A 25,068-nucleotide genomic window follows, 5' to 3' on the forward strand; every position below is an offset into this window, starting at 1 on the left:
AAAACAAGAAATTGTTAAACAGTCACAGCCCACTCAGTTTTAGGCGTCACGATAGGTTTGCTTTCTAGTGGGGAACAGAGAGATGCTTTGCGCCACAGGATGTGCGCGATTGCATGGCGCTGGACACAGATGATAAAGCCAATAATCATCCGATTGTTTTTAATCATTTTCCTTCTTGCATCTCTACTTCTTTTCTCATATTTCATGTTTTTAACTCATCAAACCACCTCTTGAGGTTTGCTCCTTGAATTTTGAGTTAAACACATTAGCACGTGGTCCTTCTCCCAAATTTAACTCCCAAATCACAAATTTGCACAAAATCTTTTCAAACAACTTCATTGGTTAGTCTCAAGAGTTGGATGAGAATCCTTGTCCTTGTCGTCTTTGGCTGGACATGACGACAGCGTCATAAGGGCGTTGTATCCCTTCTTAAATGCGTTTTTGCGGAAGAAGTTTATTTTGTCGTAGCTGTTCAATTTTTGTAATTGTTCTACCATAGTTGTTCATGTTTTATACACTTGTTGATGTTTTTGTCCACCTTGCATTAACTTAATAAAGATGAATGTGTGCATCACAATGACGCATACACCGAATGTTCAACCTCCTTATTGAGAAAAGATGAAGAAAAACTTAGTGCGCAATAGTGTGTAACACCGTTGAACTGAATTTAAAAATACCCAAACTAACCTGAATTAACACTTGATAAAAATATCTACCACTCTAAGGAGATCTTGATCATCTCTTTGCCCGTGCCGAACCCGGTGCCTAGGCTACGTTGTTGTCCTCTACCATGGTGCGACCTCAATGAGTGTGGACTCATAGCCGACTTTGTTGAGCCCGTGGAACAATTCCGTTTGTGCCCTCTTCATTTTCGTGTGCACAATGCAGGGCGATGGTGTCCTCGTGTGCGGCATCCACAAATGCATTGATTGTCAAGTGCTCCTCGACCACGAGATGGAGGTTACATGGATGGCGGTGAACGTGGTCTCATTGGTGCACTATGTCATGAGTTGACCTTCACGACATGGTGCTCCCCGAGCTCCTGCTCCTCCCCCACCTCAAGCTCATGCTCAACTAGCTCCCACCGATCGAGCTACATCTCTTCCTCCTACTCCTCATAGATGACAAGGACAACAGCGACAAGCTCCACTTTCGCTGCAAGCGACGGGCGGGTAGTCGATCTGAGGAGTGAATATAGTGCTCGGAGGTCAATTTAGCCAGCAACGATGGCTAGGGTTTGAAGAGCTAATGGGGGTGGAGGACGACTTTATGACCCCCTCCCCCCTCATTTTGCTCTTTTTTTTAACTTCCCTTTTTCCCCTTCTATGATGTTTTCATCGATTTACTTTTTTAAAGCTTGCATGTATCTTTTATAAATGTATGTACATTTATCAGCATGAACAGTTTTTAAAATGTATTAACTTAAACAAACATGAATTTGATTAATACATGGATCTGACTTTTGTACATTATTTAAATTGGATTTTCGTAATTCTTTTTCCTACAAATCTATTAAAAATGCATTTTCAAAAAATTAATAAATTCAAAATATAAAGAGTTAGATAATATTCAGGCATGCAATAGGAGGCTAAAATCCTATTCTAGGCTCATTGCATGGAATAGTTGAAGAATCATGTGCCCCCACCTCATCTCTTGGACGGCCCAAGTCCGGGTGTTTGTTAGTTGTTTGCTCGTTTTTTCTTCATGTGTGCCTACCTATTATTATTTTTCATTCATAACCTAAAAAACCTATTATTATTTTTCATTTCCTTTCTTTTGCTTATTCCTTTCTAACAATTTTTTTGTTCTTGTCTGATTTCCTCCCCCCCCCCCCCGGTTTATATGTTTTCTTCTTTCTGTATACATCAAAAAAATTATAACACATCCCTCAAAAAAATTATAACACAAGATGAACGTTCTACAAATACATGACAACCATTTTTCAGATACATGATTAATATGTTTTAAATATGGAACGAACGTCTATATTTTTCTTTCCAATTATATAATTTTCTATTTTTGAAACATAATTTTACATTTTTAATAAATATATAAAAAACACTCCAATGAAAAAGAAGCTCAAACCGTACATGGGCCCGGCCCAGATGCGTGATAAACTGAGAAAAGAAAAGGCCGACGTCAGGACTGCTGAACAAATGAGAGCCCTTAAAAAGTCTCTGCTCCAGCCGAGACAGAAAGCCCAAGTGCGGTGCGGAGTACCCACGCCGCCATGGCCGCCGGACAGCCGCAGCTGCTCGCCGGCGTCGGCGACCGGGGCTCCTCATCCTCCTCCTCCTCCCACCCGCCGCCACCGCCTCCGCCCAAGATCCTCCTCGCGAAGCCGCCTCTGCCGCCCCCCTCGTCCTCCGGCGCCGACGACGAGGGCGCTGGCAACGGCGGTTAATTCAAGAGCAGCCATGGATGAATTGGTGCTACGTTAACCGCATTTAATAGTGAACAGAATTGGTGTGGTCAGTGGAAGAGTATGAATTAACACTGTGAGCAGACGCTAGCATCGACATGAGACATGCATGCAAACTTTGTCGAATAATACGTACTGTAACAGGGAGGCTCTTCCCGGCTCCATTATTAGAACGAAACCACATCATGCATAAATCAGCTCAAGCGAGCAGTTCAATCATTCAAGAAAAGTAACATGGCAAACGTGGTACTCCCTCCGTAAAGAAATACAAGAGCGTTTACAGATGAAGTACAAAACAGGCAAACGTAAAAGGAAACACAAAACGTACATACTATACAACGAATGCAACACGCAGATACGTTGATCGCTCTGCCAGTTGACCCATTTCAATCAAGGACACATACTGTACCTTGTCGGCACCAGCATGAGTGGTGTCTTCTTTCGGAAAGTCAGCGCCCCTGCCTCCTCCATGTTGACATCCTCACAGCTCACCCCATCAGGGAGCTCCCAGTTGAAACAGTAGAGCATATTGGCCAAGATGAACTCGACGTTAGCCACGCCCATGGCCAATCCCGGGCAGATCCGTCGTCCCGACCCAAACGGCAAAAGCTCGAAATGCGCCCCATTGAAGTCAACATCCTTGTCCTGGAACCTTTCTGGGCGAAATTCCTCCGGATCATCATTCCACGCGCCTGGGTCCCTACCGATAGCCCATGCGTTCACGATGATCTTTGTCTTGGCTGGGATGTCGTATCCTGCGACCTGAATCCGCCCCGTGGTCTCCCTCGGGACGAGCAACGTCGCCGGGGGATGCAGCCGCAGCGTCTCCTTCACCACCATCTTCAGGTATTTGAGCTTGGGCATGTCGTCGTGCTGCAGGAGCTCTGTCTTGCCTCCGATGGCCCTGATTTCATTTTGTACCTTGCCGAGTAACCTTGGCTGCCGAATTAGCTCCGCCATTGCCCAGTTTATTGTCACTGAGCTAGTGTGATTGCCACCGACGAAAGTGTTCTGAAACATTGGCAATTGGCATGTGATGAACTAATTGCTCCATCCATTCCTTTATACAAGGCCACAAACTTATATTACAGATACAAAGATAAAATTTAATAATTGCTTTGCAAGCCAACTTTTCTTTTTGTTAACCCGAATCATTAATACGCCGCATGCATGCAAGAAAGGAACGAGAAGAAAGTAACTAGGTGCATTATAACTATATGCATGCAAGTACTAAACAAGTTGCTAATAGAAGAAAACATCATTAATTTTTGCCTCGATTACTGTTGATGGCCCTATATAGATGCAAAATGTCTTTCTCATAGTGAGGAAATGGAGGGAGTATTTATTTACCAAACACTTTGGTACATTCAATTCGAGTATATGTAATGATGAGGTTAAATAATTACCATGAGGATGGCCTTGGCATGTTCCCTTGTGAAGCTGTTGGTGGCTCCTGCAGGATTTTTCCAAAGGTCCACGAGCTCTTGCACGAGTACAGATGTGCACTCGTCATCGGGCTGCCTTCTGCGACTGGGATCGTCGTCGATGCACTGGTCGATGACTTGTTCAAAGAAGGCATCAATCTTCTTGAAGATCCTCTCTCGGCGGGACTTAATGCCCGTAACTTTGTCGACGAGGCGACCAACGCTGTTGGGGAAGAAGTCCTCGGCAGAGAAGCCGCTCAGCATGTCCATGGTCTCGTTCAGCACGGGAACAAACTGCCCCTTGAACTGCTCCGCCGCGTAGTTTTCGCCAAAGGCGAAAGAGCCGATGATCCCGTCCAGCGTGGCAAAGATGTGGTCGGCGACTGCCACCGGCTTTCGACCGGCATTGGTGAGGTTCTTCACAAGATTTCCCATCTAGTCACGGACAAGTACAATCCAGCAACTCAGTGTCATCTATCAAGTTAGCCTTATGGAAAAGAACATACGAAACATTTTTCACTGGTTCACTTCTATATATAGAAAATCTCATAGTCTATGTTGCACAAGATAATATATCGCGAATACATCCGTGGGTTGCTGGGGACTTCTCATTCACTGAGTTGCGCAAATATATAGACAAAACTCTTTATATGTTGTGACTCTATGGACACAACAATCACAGTTCACAGCCACTCGCTGTGTGTGGGGATACCAGCTACGGGTAGACAAAAAGTTTCCCTCTATTATTTTCTTCATTTTTCAATTGGTTTTCCTTTATTCCCTTTTTGGTTGTGTAAGATTGCAGGATTCTTGTTAGAGTCAAATATATACCAGTGGTAAATGAAGTTGCGGGTGATGGCCAATTTGGTTTCTGAAGTGTACTGTGAACCGGGCCAAAACTTGTATGACTGCAAATACAATTCTAGTTTCATGCTCTCTCGGTTCCAAAAGTTATAGTTCAGAAGTAAAATGATCGTATTTCACACAAAAAAGAGAGTAAAACTATAGTATGTTTGACGAAGTTTTTTGAAAAAAATATATCAACAATTACATTACAAAATAGGACTATTAGATCTACATTGAAATATGTTTTCATATTTCATCTCTTTAGTATTGTATACACTAACTGCTTTTTCTATAAATTTGGGAAAATTTTACAAAGTTTGACTTCTGAAAAGTTTTATACACCTTGTTTTATGGAACAGGGGGAGTAGGATAAGTTTTATTAGGCCTCTTCCAATGCAAAGGTGATAAGGTGCTAAGGACATTAAATGGTTTTAGCAACTCAATTCCCCAATGTATAGGTGTTTAGCTTTTTGTTGCTAAGCTTCCTTCATTTAATTTAGTTGCAGACTCGGAATAACGTTTTCACGTAGCTACATGTGTTTAGCATCATTTTTTTTCCAAACTCACCAAACTACTCTATGTATTTATAATTGACTTGCCACATCAGATGTTATGTCTACTTGGCAGACTTGGCAACCTTGACTTTTCATAAGCACGGTATTAAATGCAGTGCATATCAGTGAGCAAATTAGTGACTATTAAGATTGATGTATGATATGCAATCAATGATATCAATGAACAGGACTTTTAGATTAATAGGGAGTATGCTTCATGTTGGACCTAGCAGTGGCTTCATGACAGTTTTTATTATTCGGAATTGCTATTTCACATCTAGATGTGATATACTTATCTCACATCTAACACCTTCACCACACGATCAAAAATTTAATTTTCGTGAAAATATATTGATCGCCGCCTGATTTTTCCTTCCGCGTTTACTTCTTATGTTGTTTGATCTGCTGCAGTTTTTGCTGGGCTGTTTTCACGTGCCTGCGGGGCTTACGTGTTGGACCTTGGCTTTGTCCACGAGAGAGTGGGAATTAAGAGAGAGAAAGAGTAAAGGGGAGTGTCTTTGACTCATTAGTTCTTGTCCGTTCACCTAAAAAGAATAGTTCTTGTCCCCTTGTTCTTTTTTTATTATTCTTTTATTTTTTCAAGTCAACTGTTTTTGCGTATATAATGGTGTTGTGAACGAAAGCTACATGTTGACTCTAGATTTTTTGCTTTTTCATATATATATATATATATATACTTTCTCCGTGTCCATTTCCTTTTTTATTTTGCTTTTTTCCTTCTTCATTAAATTTTTGTTTTAAATTCATGAGTTTTTCTAATAAATTTAGCGATGTCTCATCTAAGTTCTTGATCATTCGACATGTTCTCTTAAATGGTGTGCTAGTTGTAACTACACCCTCAACATACAAACGGTCCGCTTGTTTTTCTAGTTGGAAGCCCACCTTCGATATGCAACTCGAGGGGCGACCCATTTTTGTCTCAAGTTGCAGCTCCACACCTGACCTGCAATTTGGGGGTTCCAGTTACAAAACTCCACCCCGACATGCAATTTGAGATTTCGAGTTGCAAGTCCATCCTCGATACGCAACTGTGGTCCGACCATTTTTATTCTAGTTGCAAGTCCATCCTTGACACGCAACTTGGGTTCGAACTCTTTTTTATCTCAGTTGCAAATTGACCTTCCACATGCAATTAGGGTGTCATGTCATTTTTCTTGTCCCGGTTGCAAATCCACCCTGAGCTCATGGTTTGTTGTTATCCCAGTTACAAGTCCATCCTCAACTCGCAACTAGCCCAGTAGTTTGTTTTATCCCAGTTGCAAGCCCACCCTCTACTCGCAACTGGGCATGTGTTTTTGTCTTTCATCCTAGTTATAAGTCCACCCTTGACTCGCAACTGTGACCGGAGTTTGTTTCATCCCAGTTTCAAGTCTAGCCTTGGCTCGTAACTAGCTCCTAGGTCGTAGTTGTCCTAATTACAAGTTCACCCTCAACTCGCAACTAGGCACTTAGTTGTCCCAATTGCAATTCAACCACCGACTCGCAACTGGGCCAGGCCCTTTTTTATCCTAGTTGTAGGTCAACCATCGATACACAACTGGGCCTGACTTTTGTCTGTAGTTGCAGGTCCACCATCGACTCGCAACTAGGGTTGACCTTTTTTATTCTCAGTTGCAAGTCAACCATCGACTCGCAACTGAGTCTGGTCCTTTTTATACCAGTTCCAAGTTAACCATCAACACACAACTGAGACCTTTGATCTTGTTTTTGTCGTAGTTGTAAGTCAACCATCGACTAACAACTAGGCCTGACCATTTTTAACAAGTTGCAAGTTCACCATTGACATGCAACGAGACCCTTTATTATTTTCTTTGCCTGAGTTACAAGTTCATCATCGACTCGCAATTGGCCCAGTTTTTTTGGCACAATTGCAATTCAACCATCGACTCGGTACTGGGCTCGACCTTTTTTTTATCCCAGTTGCAAATCCTCCACCGACTCACAACTGGGCCAACATTTTTTTTCCTAGTTGCAAGTCCACCATTAACATGCCACTGGGCTATTTGATTATTTTTCTTTTTTCTTTTTTAAAAAGTGACAGATTTTGAAAAATGTTCAACGTCTTGCAAAAAAAGTTGTTCTTTCTGAAAAAGAATTTCAATAGACGTACACATTTTCTAAATAATGTTCAGAATTAAAACTTCCAAAAATACTAAAAGCAATTTTTAATTATTTTTAGTTTTAAAAAATTGGAATCAATTTTTTCAGATTCAAAATATGTTCAAAAATTTAAAATTCATTATTTCTTCAAAAAATGATCACAATTTCCAGAAAATATTTGAAATAAAATGTATTTCCTTTTGAAAAAAATTGACGTTTCATAAAATCAGTTTTTTTAATGTCTGCACACAAGCTCGTCTCGTACCAGTGCCCTACAATCGCGCTCGCATGTGCATAGCTAACCTCAACCCAAGCACACAAGCAAACACCTTGTTGATCTACAATAGTGCGCATGTGTAGCCTTTTTTGTTTGAGCGGCCACAACAAACTTTTCTGGGCGTGTAGTTGTACGTGAATCGTGGTAGCTTTCTTATGCATAAACTGTTAAAAAAACAAAGAAAGTAAATGAAGGGAGCCACAAAAAGACGATAAAGTCAACTTAGATGTGAGGTATTATCTCACATCTAGATGTGACATGATCAGACCATTTATTATTAATCTAAAAATTACGTACCCATCCAATCATATGCGTATGCAATTTAATAGTTGGAGGCCCATCCTTATCACCGAGATAAAATAACAAGAAAGTTATGTTTTAGCCTAACGAAAAGTTTGTGTATAATCCTAGACAAACTTGCAAGTTTGTGTACGTATGTCGGTACTCTTCATCGGCGGCGGTTGATGTTCTGTTGCGCTGGTCTTATAGGGCCTTAGCATGATGGCTTCCCCACTGTCAACTACAACAAGTTTTGTCCGGCTCCGGCGAGGGAGGGGCGATGAGAGCGGCGCGTCTCCGGCTCGCTTCAGTGCTTGTAATCGACGCTAGATGGTGTATGTATCTGGATATAATTTTTATTATTTCTTGTGTTTGTTGTACTGTCATGATTGAAGATCAATAGATCAAAAGTTTTCTCAAAGAAAAAGGATTAATCGAGAAAAATATGCTTCATGTTGGACATAGCCGTTGCTTCGTGACTGTTTTATTATTTAATCTAAAAGTTACGTGCCCATCCAAGCATGTGCGTATGCAATTTAAGAGTTGGAGGCCCATCCTTATCACCGAGATAAAATAACAAGAAAGTCCTGTTTTAGCCTAAGGGAAAGTTTGTATATAATCCAAGAACAACCTAAAAATAAATAACTCATAATTGCGTTCATTGTAGGCCGTTCTGACACTAATTAAGTTCTGGCCGCCCCATCATCTTTCCGTATACATAATTCAGTTCAGGTATGCCGAAATTTTCTGGAAATTTGGTTGCTGATTCAGAAATACTATAACCAAGCACGTACGCACCTGGGTATCGCGAGCGTAGCAAGCGGCCTGCACGCGGCGGCGGCTGAGCAGCTCGATGATGAAAAGCTTGCGCATGTCGCGGACGTAGTCGCTGTAGGGGGAGAAGGCGACGTCCTTGTAGCCATACGACAGCAGGCGCGGCCCGGCCGCGGGAGGCCGGCTGCAGCAGTCCGCATCATGCATCTTTAGAGCCTCCCGCGCGGCCTCCGGCGAGGACAGCACCACCGTCGGAACCGTGCCCAGGTGCAGCAACATGACCGGCCCGTGCCGCCTTGCGAGCGCCGACAGGCTCCGGTGGGGCAACGGGCCGATCTGGTGGAGGTTGCCGACGACGGGCAGCTTCCAGGGCCCTGGTGGCAGCCTAAGGCCACCGGGCCTGCTCCGTCTCCGGTGTAGGAAGAGGAGGGAGATAAGTGGGAGAATGAATAGGAGGAGCTGCCATTGTTGGGGTAGGAGCTCTGTAAGCTGAGAAGCGCTCCCCATTGTATTGTGTGTGGTGCTGCTTTGGATGAGGCCTAGGGGAGTTTAAGTAGGGCTACCTGGTACAACGACAGGGCTCTTTTTTAAAAAAAAAATATGCAAGGACGGGACTTTTTTTCTGGAGGGAAACGACAGGACTTGATAAGAAGTGAAACTGTTTTTCACAAGAGGAAATACTCGAAGGAACAACCTTTGTTTTTTACATTCATGCCCTCGGTTCGGTGCCTGTACTCGATTTTACGAAAATGGGCCTACTCAATTTTGCTCCTCTTTCGTTAAATCACTGCTCAGTTTTATCCATTCCATCAGGTCAGAGTGCTTTGACCGTGATCTTTATCCAAAATACCCCTTGGCCCGCATGTAAGTGTTCATCTTCCTTTCCTTTTCGCACCCCTTCAAACACTCCATGATAATTGTTAAAAAAAATAAAGAGTTGTGCATGCTCCAGCCTCTATCCTCACATCATGGGCTCCATTTTTCAGTGAGACGGCGTAGGGTATTGGGCTGGTTTCTTTGACACGCTCGGAGAGAATGGGACGTGTGAAACGTGGCATGAACAATTCAAATGTTTTTTGTACGTGCATATACATGTGTGTGTGTGTGTGTGTGTGTGTGTGTGTGTGTGTGTGTGAAATTTTATCAATATACAGGTTGGTATGTTAAATGTCAGAAAAGAAAATTATATTACATATTGGATATGCATACATACCGTATGATATATCGTATTATTGAACACAAATCAAAAATCAATACCATTTTTATCCTTTTAAAATAAAGTGCTCCAATGCATTTTCAATTTGCCTGTGCCGACCTTCGTGTTTCCATCAAACATACCTCAACCTAATCTTATATAATAAAGCATTAGACTAGCCACAATGGAGAGTAACATACACGTATCCCTAGACTATATTACTACCTTCATAGTGGGTAGTAACTTAAGTGTGGTAATATGCAAGGATTCATTTATTAGGTTATAGACTCATATTGTATTGGGCATATGATGTTACAGTAACTAGCTAAGTTACTACAACTATCTCTTTCCTCATTAACTCATTGCCACATAAGCAAATTTGTTGAGTTGGACTCGATGTTACTGCTGAAGTTACTCCCACTGTGGCTAGTCTTAAGCTCCCTTAAAATGGAGTGTCCCGGAGAATCCGGGTTGTCCGTTGCGTAGAGGCCCACCGTATATGCATGGATTGCCTGGATCATTGGTTTTACCTCTTGGATTCATCTGCAAGTATTCATGATGGCTAGGTGGGTGTTTGTATATATATGTCAGTGCCCATGGGTCTTTTGTTGTTGGGATAAATCAATAAAGTTACTAAGAGCATCTCCAATGGCTCCCTTTTCGCCAATAATTTTTGTGATGATCATTAAAGAAAAATCCCAACTCCCCCTGTATGGAGGGAAGTTCGTTCTCTCACGATACCCTTCCCAATACGTGCCACGTCATTGCATCACCGAAAATGCATGTCGGCCCATCAAAAAATTGTCATCTACTGGTGCCCGTGCCACTACCGTAGTCTCCGGGTTGTGGGTTGCGTAAGGGCCCACTATATATGCCTGGATCATTCGTTTTACCTCTTGGGTTCATCTACAGGTATTCACGATGGCCAGGTGGGTGTATATATATATATATATATGTATATATATATATATATATGTGAGTGCCCATGGGTCTTTTGTTGTTGGGATAAATCAATAAAGTTACTAGAGCATCTCCAACAGCTCCCTTTTCGGCAATAATTTTTGTGATGATCATTAAAAAAAATCCCAACTCCCCTTGTATGAAGGGAAGTTGGTTCTCTCACAATACCTTTCCCGATACATGCCACGTCGTTGCATCGCCGACAATGCATGTCGGCCCATCAAAAAATTGTCATCGTAGTCTCTGGGTTGTGGGTTGCGTAGGGGCCCACCGTATATGCCTGGATCGTTGGTTTTACCTCTTGGGTTCATCTACAGGTATCATGATGGCTAGGTGGGTGTTTGTATATATATGCCAGTGCCCATGGGTCTTTTGTTGTTGGGATAAATCAATAAAGTTACTAAGAGCATCTCTAACGGCTCCCTTTTCGTCAATAATTTTTGTGATGGTCATTAAAAAAAATCCCAACTCCCCTTGTATGGAGGGAAGTTAGTTCTCTCACAATATCCCGATCCGTGCCACGTCGTTGCATCGCCGACAATGCATGCCGGCCCATCAAAAAATTGTCATCTACTAGTGCCTGTGCCACCACCGTAGTCTCCCACCGAACCGCCGCTGCCTCCGCCCATGCCACCCGTTGGAGCCTTGCATGACCACCATTGTTTCCTGTCGGACCACCCTGCCGCTACCTCCCGTCGTTCCGCTGTCGTCTACTGCCAGCACCATCGTTGAGCCGCCATCTGTCGCGGCCAACTGCCACCATCACTTTAAAATGCTCATGTCCTTAAAAAATGTACAAATATTATTAAAAAGTCATGAAATTTTGAAAAGTTTGAAATTAAAAAATGTTCGAGGATGTAAAAATATTCATATTTTTTATAAATTAGACGAGTACCAAATAATCTTCAACATGTATTTGAATATTTCAATGTGTTATACAAGTTCAATGTGTATTTGAACAATGTTCAATGTGTATTTAGAAAAATGTTCAATGTATATTAAAAATATTCAAAGACTATTTTTCTAAAAATGTTCATGTACAAAAATTATATTTGTAAAGAAATATATTGTGAAAGGCTGAAAGATAAGTAACATATGACCCCGGTTTCCTTGGGAAAAACTACAAAAAAAATATGGTTGGGAAACTACCTCACCATAAAAACCGGGATGCCGGTAAAAAGACTCATGTAGTAGTCGCTAATTAGCTGGCTCACGCGGAAGACACTATAGAAAAAGCTATAAGATTTTATTACTTTATCAATACATGGCTCACCACCTTCTCTCACAATGTTTCGTAGAGCCCATGTTGCAGCCGGCTATGAATTTAGAGCATGATTAATAGTATAGCCAGTTGCTGGCTATATGATGTTGCGACGTCAACTATAGCCAAACTTATAGCCTGCAAGTATAATAGTTAGATATAAATATGTACTACACTTTATTGATACATGGCCCACTACACTCTCTCACAAAGTCTTAGGAACACGTGCTGCAGTTGGCTGTTAATCGATAGCCCGCTTCTATTCTCTCTTCTTGAACACAATTAAAAATATTATTTAAAGTCTTACGACACATCTACATCAGCTTATTATATTTTCTCTTACAACCCGCTTTCCTTCTTTCTTCTCCCTCCCTCCTCCAACTCAGTAAGAATATACTATTCAAACCGTAATGATGTGCTTACATCACCATATTATGCTTGCTCTTAGCAAGCTAGATCTAGGTCAATTAATACAACTTTAGAAACCAATAATTCACCTTTGCATATTCAATTATCTCAACCAATCTGTAGTTTGTCTATCAATAAAATCGATAATTTGTTTTGTCTAATTGAGTCCATCTTAGTTGTTCTGTGTGTGGATGTTTTTTTTTCCTTCTAAAACAAAAAACCGCACATCTGATTTCATTGAAGCACTCATATTTTTAAACGATGACCCTCACGTTGGCTTTGGCTGTTAGGAACTTAGGATTGTTATAAATAGATGTAGAGAACACACCCTGCTCAGGCTATTCGCTGTGAGAAGCCACCCCTGCTATATTTCACCGATGGTTTCTGTAGCAGTGTAGCTTGCTAAGTACTCGTAAAGAAATATCAGAGCATTTAGATCACTAAAGTAGTGACCTAAACGCACTTCCTCTGTAAAGAAATATAAGAGCATTTATGTCACTACTCTTTATGGATGGAGTACTAAATTCGCTGGCAGGTCTAGCTCAACTCCGTAGAACTGATGTCGATAGAATACGCACGTGAAAAACTTGTAGGGATAAGGATGACATGCATGAACGGAAGCTCCTGCAAGAGAACCATGACCAAGTTGTTAGTTCTTGTCTTCTCTTGTTTCTTTGAATATGTAATCCCTAGCAGCTGAAAGACAAGCATGTGATGTGTGCTGTTATTTGGCAGCTAGTAATGCATGATGTGAGCAGAAAGAATAGATATGCCTTGTCGGCAAGCCTTGAGGGGCTTCCTCAACAGAAAGCTTGAAACCGAGGAGACTCAGGAGAGCTTGGGGAAACTGTAGATATTCAACTTGAACACAGTTGCATATAGAATAAGAGCAGCACGAATCATTTCAATGATCGATATAGCCAGTGCCATATACTTGAACGCCAGTTGCAATAGAATAAGAGAGTTTTTACGGTACATCATACTACCGTAAATAGCGTGTAGTATATAACTGATCCAATGGTCAATATCAATTCCTCAAATTTTTGCTCCAAGACATTTCGGTAATTAACTATTAGAGTTTGGGATTAGTAATTAATGACAATACGATACCACCTCGACGACGCAGCCATCTCAGTTCATTTGCCATTCCTCACTACCGCCAGGCAGCAGTCTCGTCGGTCACACAGGGCCGGTCGCTCTGCGTCGAACAGCCTTCGTCCGCCGCCACTCAGGATCTTCCTCCCATGCGTGATGCGTCCCAGCGACGACGCAGCCGCCCCGCCCGGCCCGGTTGCCCTCTTCCTATTTGCACGTGCTTCGGCGGGCGGCCTGAGATCGCTTCCTCGCTTGCCCTCTCTCCGTCGCACGTACGTACATCGGCGCCCACTAATCTAAGATTTTACACAAAGGCACATAGCACACGGCATAGCACTAGCAGCAGTATAGCAGACACAAGGGCTGGACGTGGGCGATGGCACACGGCGAGCTAACGATGGCTGGCTGCAGGTCGCAAAATCTACACTACGCACGGTGGCCGCTCACGATGGCGACGGAGCAGGACGGGCCAAATGAACACTGATGACAATGTCAAATTCCAGCTCCGCCGTCCGCTTAATTCTGAAGGGAATCTGCCTACGGGATTGGTTAACAGTGAAGTACCCAAAACGCCCCTAATTACTCAATATACTACTGAAAATTTGGAGTAGTATTGCCTCATCTGAACCATCAAATCATAAAAATAAACGGCCCTAATTTAATTGATGTACCGTAAAAGGTCTCTAGAATAAGAGCAACACGTGTACTCCAATGATATACCTTGGGTACATTGTTCGCAAGAAAAAAGAAGATATACCTTCAGTACATGGCGTGATCCATCAAGCAAAATGAGTCGCTACCTAGCATGAGCACACAGTTGAAACAACAAATACGTCTGTGGTTTGTGTTCTTTTATTAGATGGCCCTAAGGACTTTACAATCTTCTTTTTTTTCTTTGTTTTGCATAAGTGCGGCTGATTCCGCTAGTGCGTGCCTTTTGAGCATCCAGTGACACCCATCCATTTGTTTTTACTAAGACTAGGATTAATAGAAGACAGGTCCAGCTCTAATCACTATTTTGCCGGAAAAAAATCAAACACTAAAATGGTTTTGAGTGCCAAACGACTTAATTTACCGAGAGTACTGTTACCGTGGTTACAGGAATATACCATATAGTTACCGCATGTTTAAAAAACTAGGATAAACTTTACATCGTGGAACTTAGCTCACTGGAAGGCGATTTGGCAGTTTGGCATATCCAAAGCATCACCACTAACTATCTAGATTGATCAAATGTTTTGTGTATTCACAGCAAGCACGCTCTTCTGCTTAAATTGGATATTGCAGGAGCATTTGATTTATTATCGTGGGATTACATGTTTCAGATACTTGAGCGACTGGGATTTGGGTAGTGTTGGTAGGATATGATCCTGGGCTCTTGGAGGGTAATGGCAAATGCCCAGCTTAGGGATCCTTTTACTCATCACTGTGGCTTGCGGTAGGTAGACACGCGGACGTTTGGTCTATGGGGACATCTACATCCTATATAGAATCTTTTTAGTAATTCAACAAAAAGTCAAAAAATCTGAAAATATTTTTGAAATAAACGCGACCTTCCATTGTACTTGTGAGAAAAAATTTATAAAAAGAAAGTCCTTCTTTGACTTCTTTTCAAAAAGGACAAATTTTTGGCCAAAATAGTGTGAATAGTGACCTATAATAGCAAATAAATTTTGTCTTCTTTGCTATGAAGTCAATGTTGGGCTTTTTTCGTAAAAAATCAAGTACTAGTGCATTAAGTCAAGTTTATCCAAAAAATAATTCTGAACTATTTTGACTTTTTGTTTAATTATTAAAAAAAATCCCAAACCAGGAAACAAAGTGTATTTCCGCAGGGAGATGCTTTTCACGATTGCAATTGCTCCCCTGCACCAGATCTTTGCCAGTGCCAGCACGGCTATGGCCCTTAGCCCCTTACCTCCATCTCAGCTGAGAGTTAGCCTGCATGCCGATGATGCGGCGCTGATAATCAGGCGTGCTCCATAAGATCTTTCTCTAGTACTACTACTACTAGTATGTATGCCCGCGCTATGCGCGTCTTTTACGTTGCAGAGTGATTTTAGAGAAAATAAGTCATGAAAATGACCGAGAAGTGAAACAAATATTCATTGTCCATGTACTTGGAATTAGCATAAGAAAGCTTCCTGTGTTCTTACGCAATCACTATCACATGAATAAGTAATTTGCACAAAAATTGGGCTACCTATTGCGGCTTCGAAAAATACATTTCTAAATGACAAAAAATTTCTGAAATTTACATATGAGCTCATTTTGGAAAACACATTCTTAAAAAAATACATATGAACCCACTTCGAAGAACACATTTGTAGATGACAAAAATTTCTGAAAATAGTTGCACGCATTAATCTCCCACCATGTTCCACATGCGAATAGAAAGTTTTGCGGGAGAATTAAACAGCTTTTTTTGCATGTGCAAAAAAGACAAAAAAGACGTGTTGTGATATGCTATTTAGAAGCACTAGAATTTATCTTTTATACAGAGAAAAAAATAAAAAGGCAATTATCCGTAGAATTTTATTTCCCGCACATTTTTGTGAAAATATACGTGTGAAATTTTGTTTTGTACTTTTTGAGTTTTCCAAACATGTTTAAAATACATTTTGAAAAAGCGGATACATATATGCCTAGGTTTAGGTAATGCCTACCCTACCTATTGGTATGTCTCACAGTACTAGCATTTACTACAACCTTCCACCCAGAATGCGGCCATGTATAGGCTCCTTTGATTCAAAGGAATTCTATAGGATTTCTGGAGGATTGAAATCCTTAAGAATTTTTTCTATGTTGGTCCTTTGATTCATAGGATTGGATCCCATAGGAATTTTTCCTATGGAATCTTTTGTACTACATTTCATAGAAAATCTAACATCCACTCCAACCTCTTTTTACAATTCCTTTACTTTTCCTATGCCATCAAACACTCCATGCTAATCCTGTAGGGTTCATGTGTGCATGCCATTTCAACCCTATACTTTTCCTATTCCTACGTTTTGAAAATCCTGCGAATCAAAGAGGGCCTATATGTGCACGCTAAAAAAGAAGTACGAATGTGGGCGCTGCACCTGGTTTGATTTGTTTATATTATATTTTATTCTTTATTCTTCTACTTTGTCACCTCCTGTCAGATTTGTTTATCTGACCACACAGGCCATGTAGCCCTGCGGGTGTCAGCATAGGTAGTACTCCCTCCATTCCAAAATATAGTGCGTCTGCGCTTTTCGAGGTTCAACTTTGACCATAAATTTAACCAACGAGACCAACTGCGGCGGGAGAAAAAATTATATAATTGAAAACTTCTTTTGAATACGAATTCACTGATATAATTTTTGCTCCCGCCACAATCAGTCTTGGTAGTTAAATTTACGGTCAAAGTTGAAGCACGGGGATAAAGGAAGCACTACATTATGAAATGAAGGGAGTATAAAACAGTTTGGACAGCTCCACGCGATGCGAATATGGCACGGTGACTGTTTGCTTCAACGAACTGATATGCAGTGGGGTCCCTGCTTGGCGCCAATCGATCGATATTTCTAGAACAACCTAGATAACACTGAATGACACTATAGCAGCGAATCCCTGTGTTATAAACCGTCGGATGGAGCCCAGTGAACGGCCAGAAACACATTTCAATGCCTGAATTCAAACATTCAAAACTCATACACTATATAGAAAGTATATAAATATAAATATAGATATAGATATATTTTCTCTATTTTTTCACTATATCTTTTCTCTGCTTTTTCAGCCTGCCAAAACTGCACCGGACACACTCGCCGGGGACATAAAAGTGGTGATGCATCGACATGCCAATGGCACACGATCATTGAGCTGCAACATCTTTAATTCTCTTTGCACTCAACCATCCATATGTTTTCTATGCTAAGAGCATCTACAGCCGGACCCCCTACTCTCTCCCTAAAAACCCGAAACGTTCGTCCGATCAGTGTCCAGTCAAAAAAGAGTGAACCAACCGGACCCCTTATTTTAGCCCTAAACGTCCGAACTAACCGGCATCCCTCAAACCCATCCCAAAGCTGGGGCGAGTATGAGGGGGTCCGGTCACGCCCAGTCACACCTGGCACTCTCCTACACGTCATAGGCATCACCCCTGGTCCCATATGCAGCAACCCAATCCTCCTCTCTCATCTCTCTCTCTCTCGCTGTCAGCATGGATGTGCGGCATGCACACGCCGAGGAGGTGGCACCTCGCGACGACGACGGCGTGAGCAGACGAGACGGGTGTAGCACGGGCGGAGGAAACGATGATGCTTGCCGCCGCCACCGCATCCGGCAAGGAATCATCTGCCTTCTCTCTTCCCAGGCCACGTGCTCTACGGTGTTGCACACAACCTGTTCACTGAAATGCCATAAAATGAGGAGTGTGGTTATTTTGGAGAGAGAAAAGTGAAGATGAAAACGGATTGACCGGGCATGTCTGCGGGCATTTGAGGGATCAAATTATATTGATGCGGCTGTAGATGCTCTAAGGCAAGCGACGGATCAGTGGTGCCTGATGGCATCCACACACCGTCAAAGACGCGATGAAGGCCCTGTACAATGCAAGGCGCTTAGGAAAGGTTCTTAGAGGAATAAACTCGTGTTTCCTTAAGCATCGATACTTATTTATAAAGGGTAGATGCTTAGTTAGACGTCCATAGAAATAGGCACTGGAGCTTCAGAAAATCCCAGTTTATTTTTCTAAACACCTTTTTAAGCACCTATCATTGTACAAGCCCTAAGTACATAACATAGCTACCACTGGCATGGCATAGGATGGTGGCGAGCTCATCATGGTCGACTTCTTACTTCAGATCGACGCGGAGGGGCTTGCGATTTTTGAAGTGTCTACCAAGGCCTGTGTCGCTAGATAGAAGCCAACCTCGGCAAATACGCTGAACCCCGTCATGGTGTGTTCAGTACGGTGCATGAGGGCAAAAGTTCTCAATCCAACACACTTTTGCTTGTTTGTAGGGTGCATGGGCTCACCTGGACTGATGCAAAAAGGGCCCTCAGCCATGCCCATCTCATACACCCCAGAGAGGGTGCATGGAGACAGCCATGCTCGCCCCAACCCTCATCCCCACCCATCAGACCACCTCCAGATATGTTTCAATTTTAAAAAAAATGTTCAGAGTTTCAAAAAAATCAAAAAATATTCAGAATTTAAAACTTAGTTTAGATTTTTGAAAATTTTCAGAACTTCGAATTTTGTTTAAATTTTTGAAATTGTTTCGAATTTCAATTTTTGGTTAATTTTTTTAAAAATGTTCATAATTTCAAATTTTGTTTAATTTTCGGAAAATGTTCAAAAATTTTAATTTTCAACAATTTTCAGTATTTCAAAATTTGTTTAAATTTTCAAAAAATGTTTTGAATTTAAAAAAAAACAGAATTTAAATTTTGTTTAAATTTGTAAAAAAAATTATTTAGAATTTGAAATTTTGTTATATTTCCAAATATTCAAAATTTATTTAAATTTTCTGAAAATGTTTAGAATTTCAAATTTTATTTCAATTCTCGATAAAAGTTCAGAATTTCAAAATATGTTTAAATTTTTGGTCACCGGTCAAAAATATTATTCGGAATTCGAAATTGTTCAGCATGTCTAAACAGATGCAGGCTGTCAAACAAAGTCTCAGCTCAGCATGTCTCAGCGCATACACAACAAATGCATGGACTTGGCATTTCTACATTCAGCATGTATCAGAGGAGAACAACTCGGCTAGGTCCATACATGCTACCAAACACACCCTAACGCATGAGAAAGTTGAAGAGGAGTTTGGCGCTTTCTTCATATTGAAGCATGGGCATTTTGCTTGCCCATACAATTCTCATTAAATTTGAGTGCATGCTAATTTTTTTTCTCCCGTTGCAACGCACGTGCGTACGTGCTTTTTTTTTTCTGAAGTGCATACATTTTTTTATGTGCATATAATAAGAAAAAGGCCGACATTGGAGCATTAGAGAGTGACTCATAAAACCGGTGATGGGCCGGCCCGGACTGCTGAGCTGATAGTAACAGGGCCCTTAAAACTCCTCGCTCCAGCCGAGACGGAAGCCCAAGTGCGGTGCGGAGTACCCACGCCGCCATGGCCGCCGGACAGCCGCAGCTGCTCGCCGGCGTCGGCGACCGGGGCTCCTCATCCTTCTCCTCCTCCTCCTCCCACCCGCCGCCACCGCCTCCGCCCAAGATCCTCCTCGCAAAGCCGCCGCTTCCGCCCCCCGGCGCCGACGACGAGGGCGCTGGCGGCGGCGGCGGCGCCCGCGCGCGGCAGGGGCCGCAGCCTGGCTCGCTCAGCCTCGTCTCCGACGCCTGGGAGGTCCACACCGACAAGATCCTGCCGGTGCGTACAAAACCCCTCATCCCCCCCTTTTGGGTTTATATACTTGTTATCCACAATTTATAGTGCTCAGAATTGGTTGATTCCTTGTGTGGTTAGTGCAACAGTATGAATTAGCTTCATATGTCTTCTGATGTGTTATGACGAGGAAGCTGAGATATTGTATTCCAATGTTTCATGCTCTACACTGATCCTTAAAACAGCTTGTTATTGTGAAGAAACAGGCTAAGATCTATTGTACTTCTGAAATTGAGAATTATTGGTTGCTGAATGGCACACAGGAAATGTGAATTCGTGTTTCTGTTTCCCCCGTTTTGCAGTATTTGACAGAGAACAACGATTTCATGGTGATCGGGATAATCGGCCCACCTGGTGTGGGCAAGTCAACCATCATGAACGAGCTTTATGGATATGATGGAAGCTCACCTGGTACACTTAATTATATGCTTCATTAGTTCATTCTGTACCAAACTTGAGCAAACCAAAATTCAATCAGGTGGCCGTTCTCTGTAGGAATGCATCCTCCTTTTGCTACACAAACGGAGGAAATCAAAGCGATGGCAAAGCACTGTACTGCAGGTGTTGATTTCAGGATATCTCATGAACGAGTTATACTTCTCGACACCCAGGTAAGATGAACTTAGTTTACTCTCAGCACTGGCGTGTTCCAAATACTAGAACAGTTAAGCTAAAAATCTCGCTGATAATATTCTCGACTGCAATCAATTATCCTGCAGCCAGTATACAGTCCATCCATCCTAATGGATATGATGAGGCCAGATGGTTCATCTTCACTTCCTGTTCTTAACGGCGATCCATTACCAGCAGACCTGGCCCATGAGCTAATGGGAATCCAGGTAAATGGTTTACTTTAATTCTTACACCTGACTGTGTTACTGCTGGTTTTACCTTTGTGGTTCACAGTAATTGATCGGTATTCTCTGTTGTTCTGCAAGGAATTTCTGTAGCTTGGTGTTTTCTTGGCATCTGTCTGTAATATTGTGTTGGTTGTGTCAGAAGGGATCAATGATTTTTCCATGTGGGAGCTCATGCTTACGGTGAGTTGTCTGGCTATTATTTCTCTGTACATACACTTCCTTCTTTCAAGAATTAAAACAGTCTGTTCATCTGGTAGTGTGAACTGTCAAGTTTGTTCAGAAAACCCCTGTTTTGTTGAGCCTATTCTGGTAATATATGCAGAACAACGGAACAAATTACATTCAGTGGTTCATAACTGAGTGTATGAGCTCTTATCTAGTTTTAGGGAAACTACAAGCAGAACTGATCTTACTCCTTGATTCCTGCAACCTTCTGACTTTAGTGGAGCAGATTGATAATTTACAAGGGTAGTAATATTCTCTTCTGCATCTAGTATATCTGTGTTTTCCTCCATTTTCTTGTTCTTTTTCAATAAAGAAAAAGCTAGCTCACGTTGGCTACATACTGCCACAGATTGTCTGATTCTTCCAGCTTCATTCAAAATTTGACATCTCCTTAGCGTATATCTCATTGTACTTGTTTCACCTGTCACACTCTTCAGCATATTATGCATATGCATAGTTGATAATAGCACACTTTTCTTATCCAACATTTGGAGAGTGGAATCATTGTGGTATTATCTTCTACTGACGAAAACTTCTGCAGTTACTCTGTGCTCATGTAGTTAAAACATGTTGACTGATGACCCTAAGCTAGAAGGGATATTTGGCAATATTGTGCAATGCTGAAAGGGGTGTTGTAATGTATTCTTACAGGTTGATTTGTTGAAGAATAACATACCTGACCCATCATTGTTAACATCATCTACACCAGACAAGGAAAATAAGAATGATAACCAATCAGGCAGTGAAGATTACATGGCCGATCTCTGTTTTGTGCATGCTAGGTGAGCATTATGAACTGTTGTACTTGCCTTGAGAGTGTATTTTTCTCTGTTATCAGATACTTATTTATATGTTCCTGAATAAATAGATCTTCCGAATTTCCTGTTGGTAAAAAAAATATTGCTGCAAAAAGATCATATGAGCACATACCACTTCCATACTTAATTCATCCCTCTGCTCGTTTAATCTTAGTAATTTGATTGGTGTTGTTTTCTAATTGAACAGATTGAGGGACCATGACTTTTCTCCTTCAAAGCTCAGGCTTCTACGGGAGACTCTTGAAAAACACTTCGAGTCCTCTTCATTTAACATTGGCAGCTCTAGTGCGACACCTGAAGTTACCGATTCCTCGGTTGCTCCAAGCACGAAAGTTGAAGAGTTGAGCTCCAGCCAGCAGGACGTGTTCCTTCTTCCATTAAGATCACATGATAACTCAGCAAAGTTTGAGTATGGGACATACTCATCCATGCTAGGAAAGCTTCGTGATCAGGTATCTTTTCTAGTCCAAGTTGAAATCACATATAGATTTATATACTCCAGTCTTGAAACCATTTAAAATGAAAAAAAAAGTTCACTGTCAGACACGCAGCCTGTTCTTAGCTTATCTTGTTTATTTACTCAAGCATTTATTACCGGCCCAGTTAAGTTGATCTGCTGTGTATGTTACTGTTGCTGCAGGTCCTGGCGAGGCCGTTGAGGCCGTTCGCGAAGAACCTCACAGAGCGTGACTGGCTGAGGAGCTCGGCCAAGATATGGGACATGGTGAAGAGATCTCCCGTCGCCTCGGACTACTGCAAGGCGCTCCAGAGCTCGGGATTGTTCAGGAAGTAGCCACATATGTGTTGTGTGTTCTCGATTCGACCGACCTGAGACACAATTTGAATCGCTGTTAGATGAGAAGGTGATGGATTTGTTCGCAATATAATGTATGGATTCTATGGGGATTTTTGGCATTGTAAATCTGGGAGAAGAATTTCCGACCTTGGTGCTGTCCCTGTTGTTTGCCTACTACTACTACAAGGTTATGGGATATGGATGGGTCCGGATATGTTGTGACGTAGCAATGCAGAATGATTTCTTAATCGGGTGGTGGTTACATCTCTCTTTCACTCATCCTAACTGATATCTGAACATTTATGATTTAGCATTTGACCTCACAGCAAAAGAAACTAGGGGTCGAGTCTTTCTGCGAGTCGAATTTTCCCTGCATTTTTCACATGGCTAAAGATGTGTAAGCTCTTACCTTTTCAGAAGAGGCTTGTAAGCTTATGTTTCATTCCTGACCCCACAAGTGTAAATAGGTTCATGCATCCCTTGGTGTATCGTCCAAGGCAAATGCTCAGTTAAACAGCCATTTGTAATGTAGTTGCACGAGAGCTGTTCCAAGGGATGATAAAACACTGACATGACAGTTTGTGCTACCTATATTCTCTCTTGATAGTAGAGTAGGAGTTTAGACTGGAGACCTAAAAGCACTCTTGCTGCCTTGCTGGCCTTAACCCTGGTCAACTAGCAAATCCATATGACAAATGGTTGGACTCTTATTTAATCCCCACCTTCTCTCTCTGATCGTGTTACCGGCTTGCAAATTCATTTATCGACTGAGTCCTCCGTAAACTAATTAGATTCTTTAGATCACTAATTAAAAAAAATTACTCCCTCCATCCGAAATTACTTATCGCGAAAATGAATGTATCTAGAACTAATATATGTCTAGATACATCCATTTCCCCGACAAGTATTTTTGAACGGAGGGAGTATTAGTTTACAGAGAAGTACTTAATTAGCGCACCTGTCGGGTGCACGCCCAAAGGTTAACCTGCTCCTTTCTTTTCATTACAGTGCCTGCAGCGCACAAATGGGTCGGCAGGAGAGACACCGGCCGAACCAACAAGATAGGTAGGCGATCTGAGTACCACGTATTTACCCCCTTCGTCCGGAATTACTTGTCGCGAAAATGAATGTATTTAGAACTAAAATATATCTAGATACATTCATTTTCCCAATAAATATTTCTGAACGGAGAGAGTACGTACGTGGCTCTTCGGTCTTGCTGACCAACGATACGCCGACTTAATTATGCCAACCTTGATGATCTCTTGCATTACATTAGCACCATCTTGCTGCACTACTACTATAACTAGTTAAGTGCCCGTGCGTTGCTACGAGGCAAATCAACAATTGTAGATGCACTTAAAAAAACAATTATCGACGCGTTGATAACAAATTATATTGTCATTTTTAGTTGAGTGGAACACCATTATGATTTTGCTCGACAACAAATTGTCTTGTACTCCCTTCGTCCGGAAATACTTGTCACCAAAATGAATAAAAGGGGATGTATCTAGATGTATATTAGTTCTAGATACATCCCTTTTTATCTATTTTGATGACAAGTATTTTCGGACAGAGGGAGTATATTTTTTAGGTCGAGTGGAACACCATTATGGTGGTTTTTGAATTAAGCATCTCGCCCAAATTTCATATGGTGCTCAATTAATTAAGCTTTTGTTTGCCCAATTGCACTATAGTACTTCATGTTCTATGAACAGAAGGACAAATTATATTATGTGCGCATAGACATAATCTTAATGTCCCTTCTAGTGAAATTTAGGCATGCAAGACCAATTTTACCAACTTCTCATATCTTTCAAGGATAAAATTTCAGCAAACAAGCAACTCATGTATGAAGATGTGTGCTATTCTTTAGTATACTTGCATCGTGAAAATATCATGTTTTAGAAGTGAGAACCTTAGTATATTAATGCAACATATAACACTGACATAATATACGGTGCTACAGTTAGAAATTGTGATAAAAGGGAATCACCTAGTAACTTCTAAAGTGATCTCTCTGACAACGGATATGAAGTTAGCTAGCGTATTCTAAATCTAGACCAGTGTGAAGCTACTAAAATTACCATCATAGTACACTTGTTTGAAATTTAGCCAAAACTAATATACATTATGCGTCTTCAGAATCTGAAGTGAAATGTTATCGGCAAAGGGACAACCATTCCTCACCAAAATAAAGAGAGCAACGACAGGACCTACACATTAGCAAACATCCCAAAAATTAATCAACACTTTGAAGTAGATTTGTAAGAGCATTAATCCACAAGAAAAAAAACATATCCCTTAATTTTGCCTAGGCTATGCAAGAAAGTAGTACCAAGGAGCACCAACCATTTGTTTCCTGCCTTTTGC

The 25,068-nt window shown here is 41.5% G+C and overlaps 2 protein-coding genes across 3 annotated transcripts; one reads left to right on the forward strand and one right to left on the reverse strand.

Annotated features, from left to right (window-relative positions):
• Nucleotides 1-2,171: 2,171 nt before the first annotated feature.
• Nucleotides 2,172-22,909, forward strand: LOC125525405 (nonsense-mediated mRNA decay factor SMG9-like). Of its 2 annotated transcripts, XM_048690406.1 has the most exons (9): nucleotides 2,172-2,383; nucleotides 19,877-19,981; nucleotides 20,299-20,407; nucleotides 20,492-20,607; nucleotides 20,716-20,835; nucleotides 20,947-21,036; nucleotides 21,733-21,863; nucleotides 22,087-22,351; nucleotides 22,540-22,909. In XM_048690406.1, the coding sequence occupies exons 1-9, from the start codon at nucleotides 2,231-2,233 to the stop codon at nucleotides 22,690-22,692; spliced, it is 1,242 nt and encodes a 413-aa protein (XP_048546363.1). In that variant the 5' UTR covers nucleotides 2,172-2,230; the 3' UTR covers nucleotides 22,693-22,909. The 2 variants fall into 2 exon arrangements, with proteins under 2 accessions (XP_048546363.1, XP_048546364.1); XM_048690407.1 differs by lacking the exon at nucleotides 2,172-2,383 and having other exon boundaries at nucleotides 19,681-19,981.
• Nucleotides 2,556-9,239, reverse strand: LOC125525404 (4-hydroxyphenylacetaldehyde oxime monooxygenase-like). The gene is made up of 3 exons (XM_048690405.1): nucleotides 8,722-9,239; nucleotides 3,829-4,281; nucleotides 2,556-3,433 (listed from the first exon to the last, which is right to left on the reverse strand). Exons 1-3 carry the CDS (start codon nucleotides 9,202-9,204, stop codon nucleotides 2,813-2,815), a joined length of 1,557 nt encoding a protein of 518 aa, XP_048546362.1. The 5' UTR covers nucleotides 9,205-9,239; the 3' UTR covers nucleotides 2,556-2,812.
• Nucleotides 22,910-25,068: the final 2,159 nt, after the last annotated feature.

Source organism: Triticum urartu, chromosome 7 (assembly GCF_003073215.2).
Source record: "Triticum urartu cultivar G1812 chromosome 7, Tu2.1, whole genome shotgun sequence".
Classification (NCBI taxonomy): domain Eukaryota; kingdom Viridiplantae; phylum Streptophyta; class Magnoliopsida; order Poales; family Poaceae; genus Triticum; species Triticum urartu.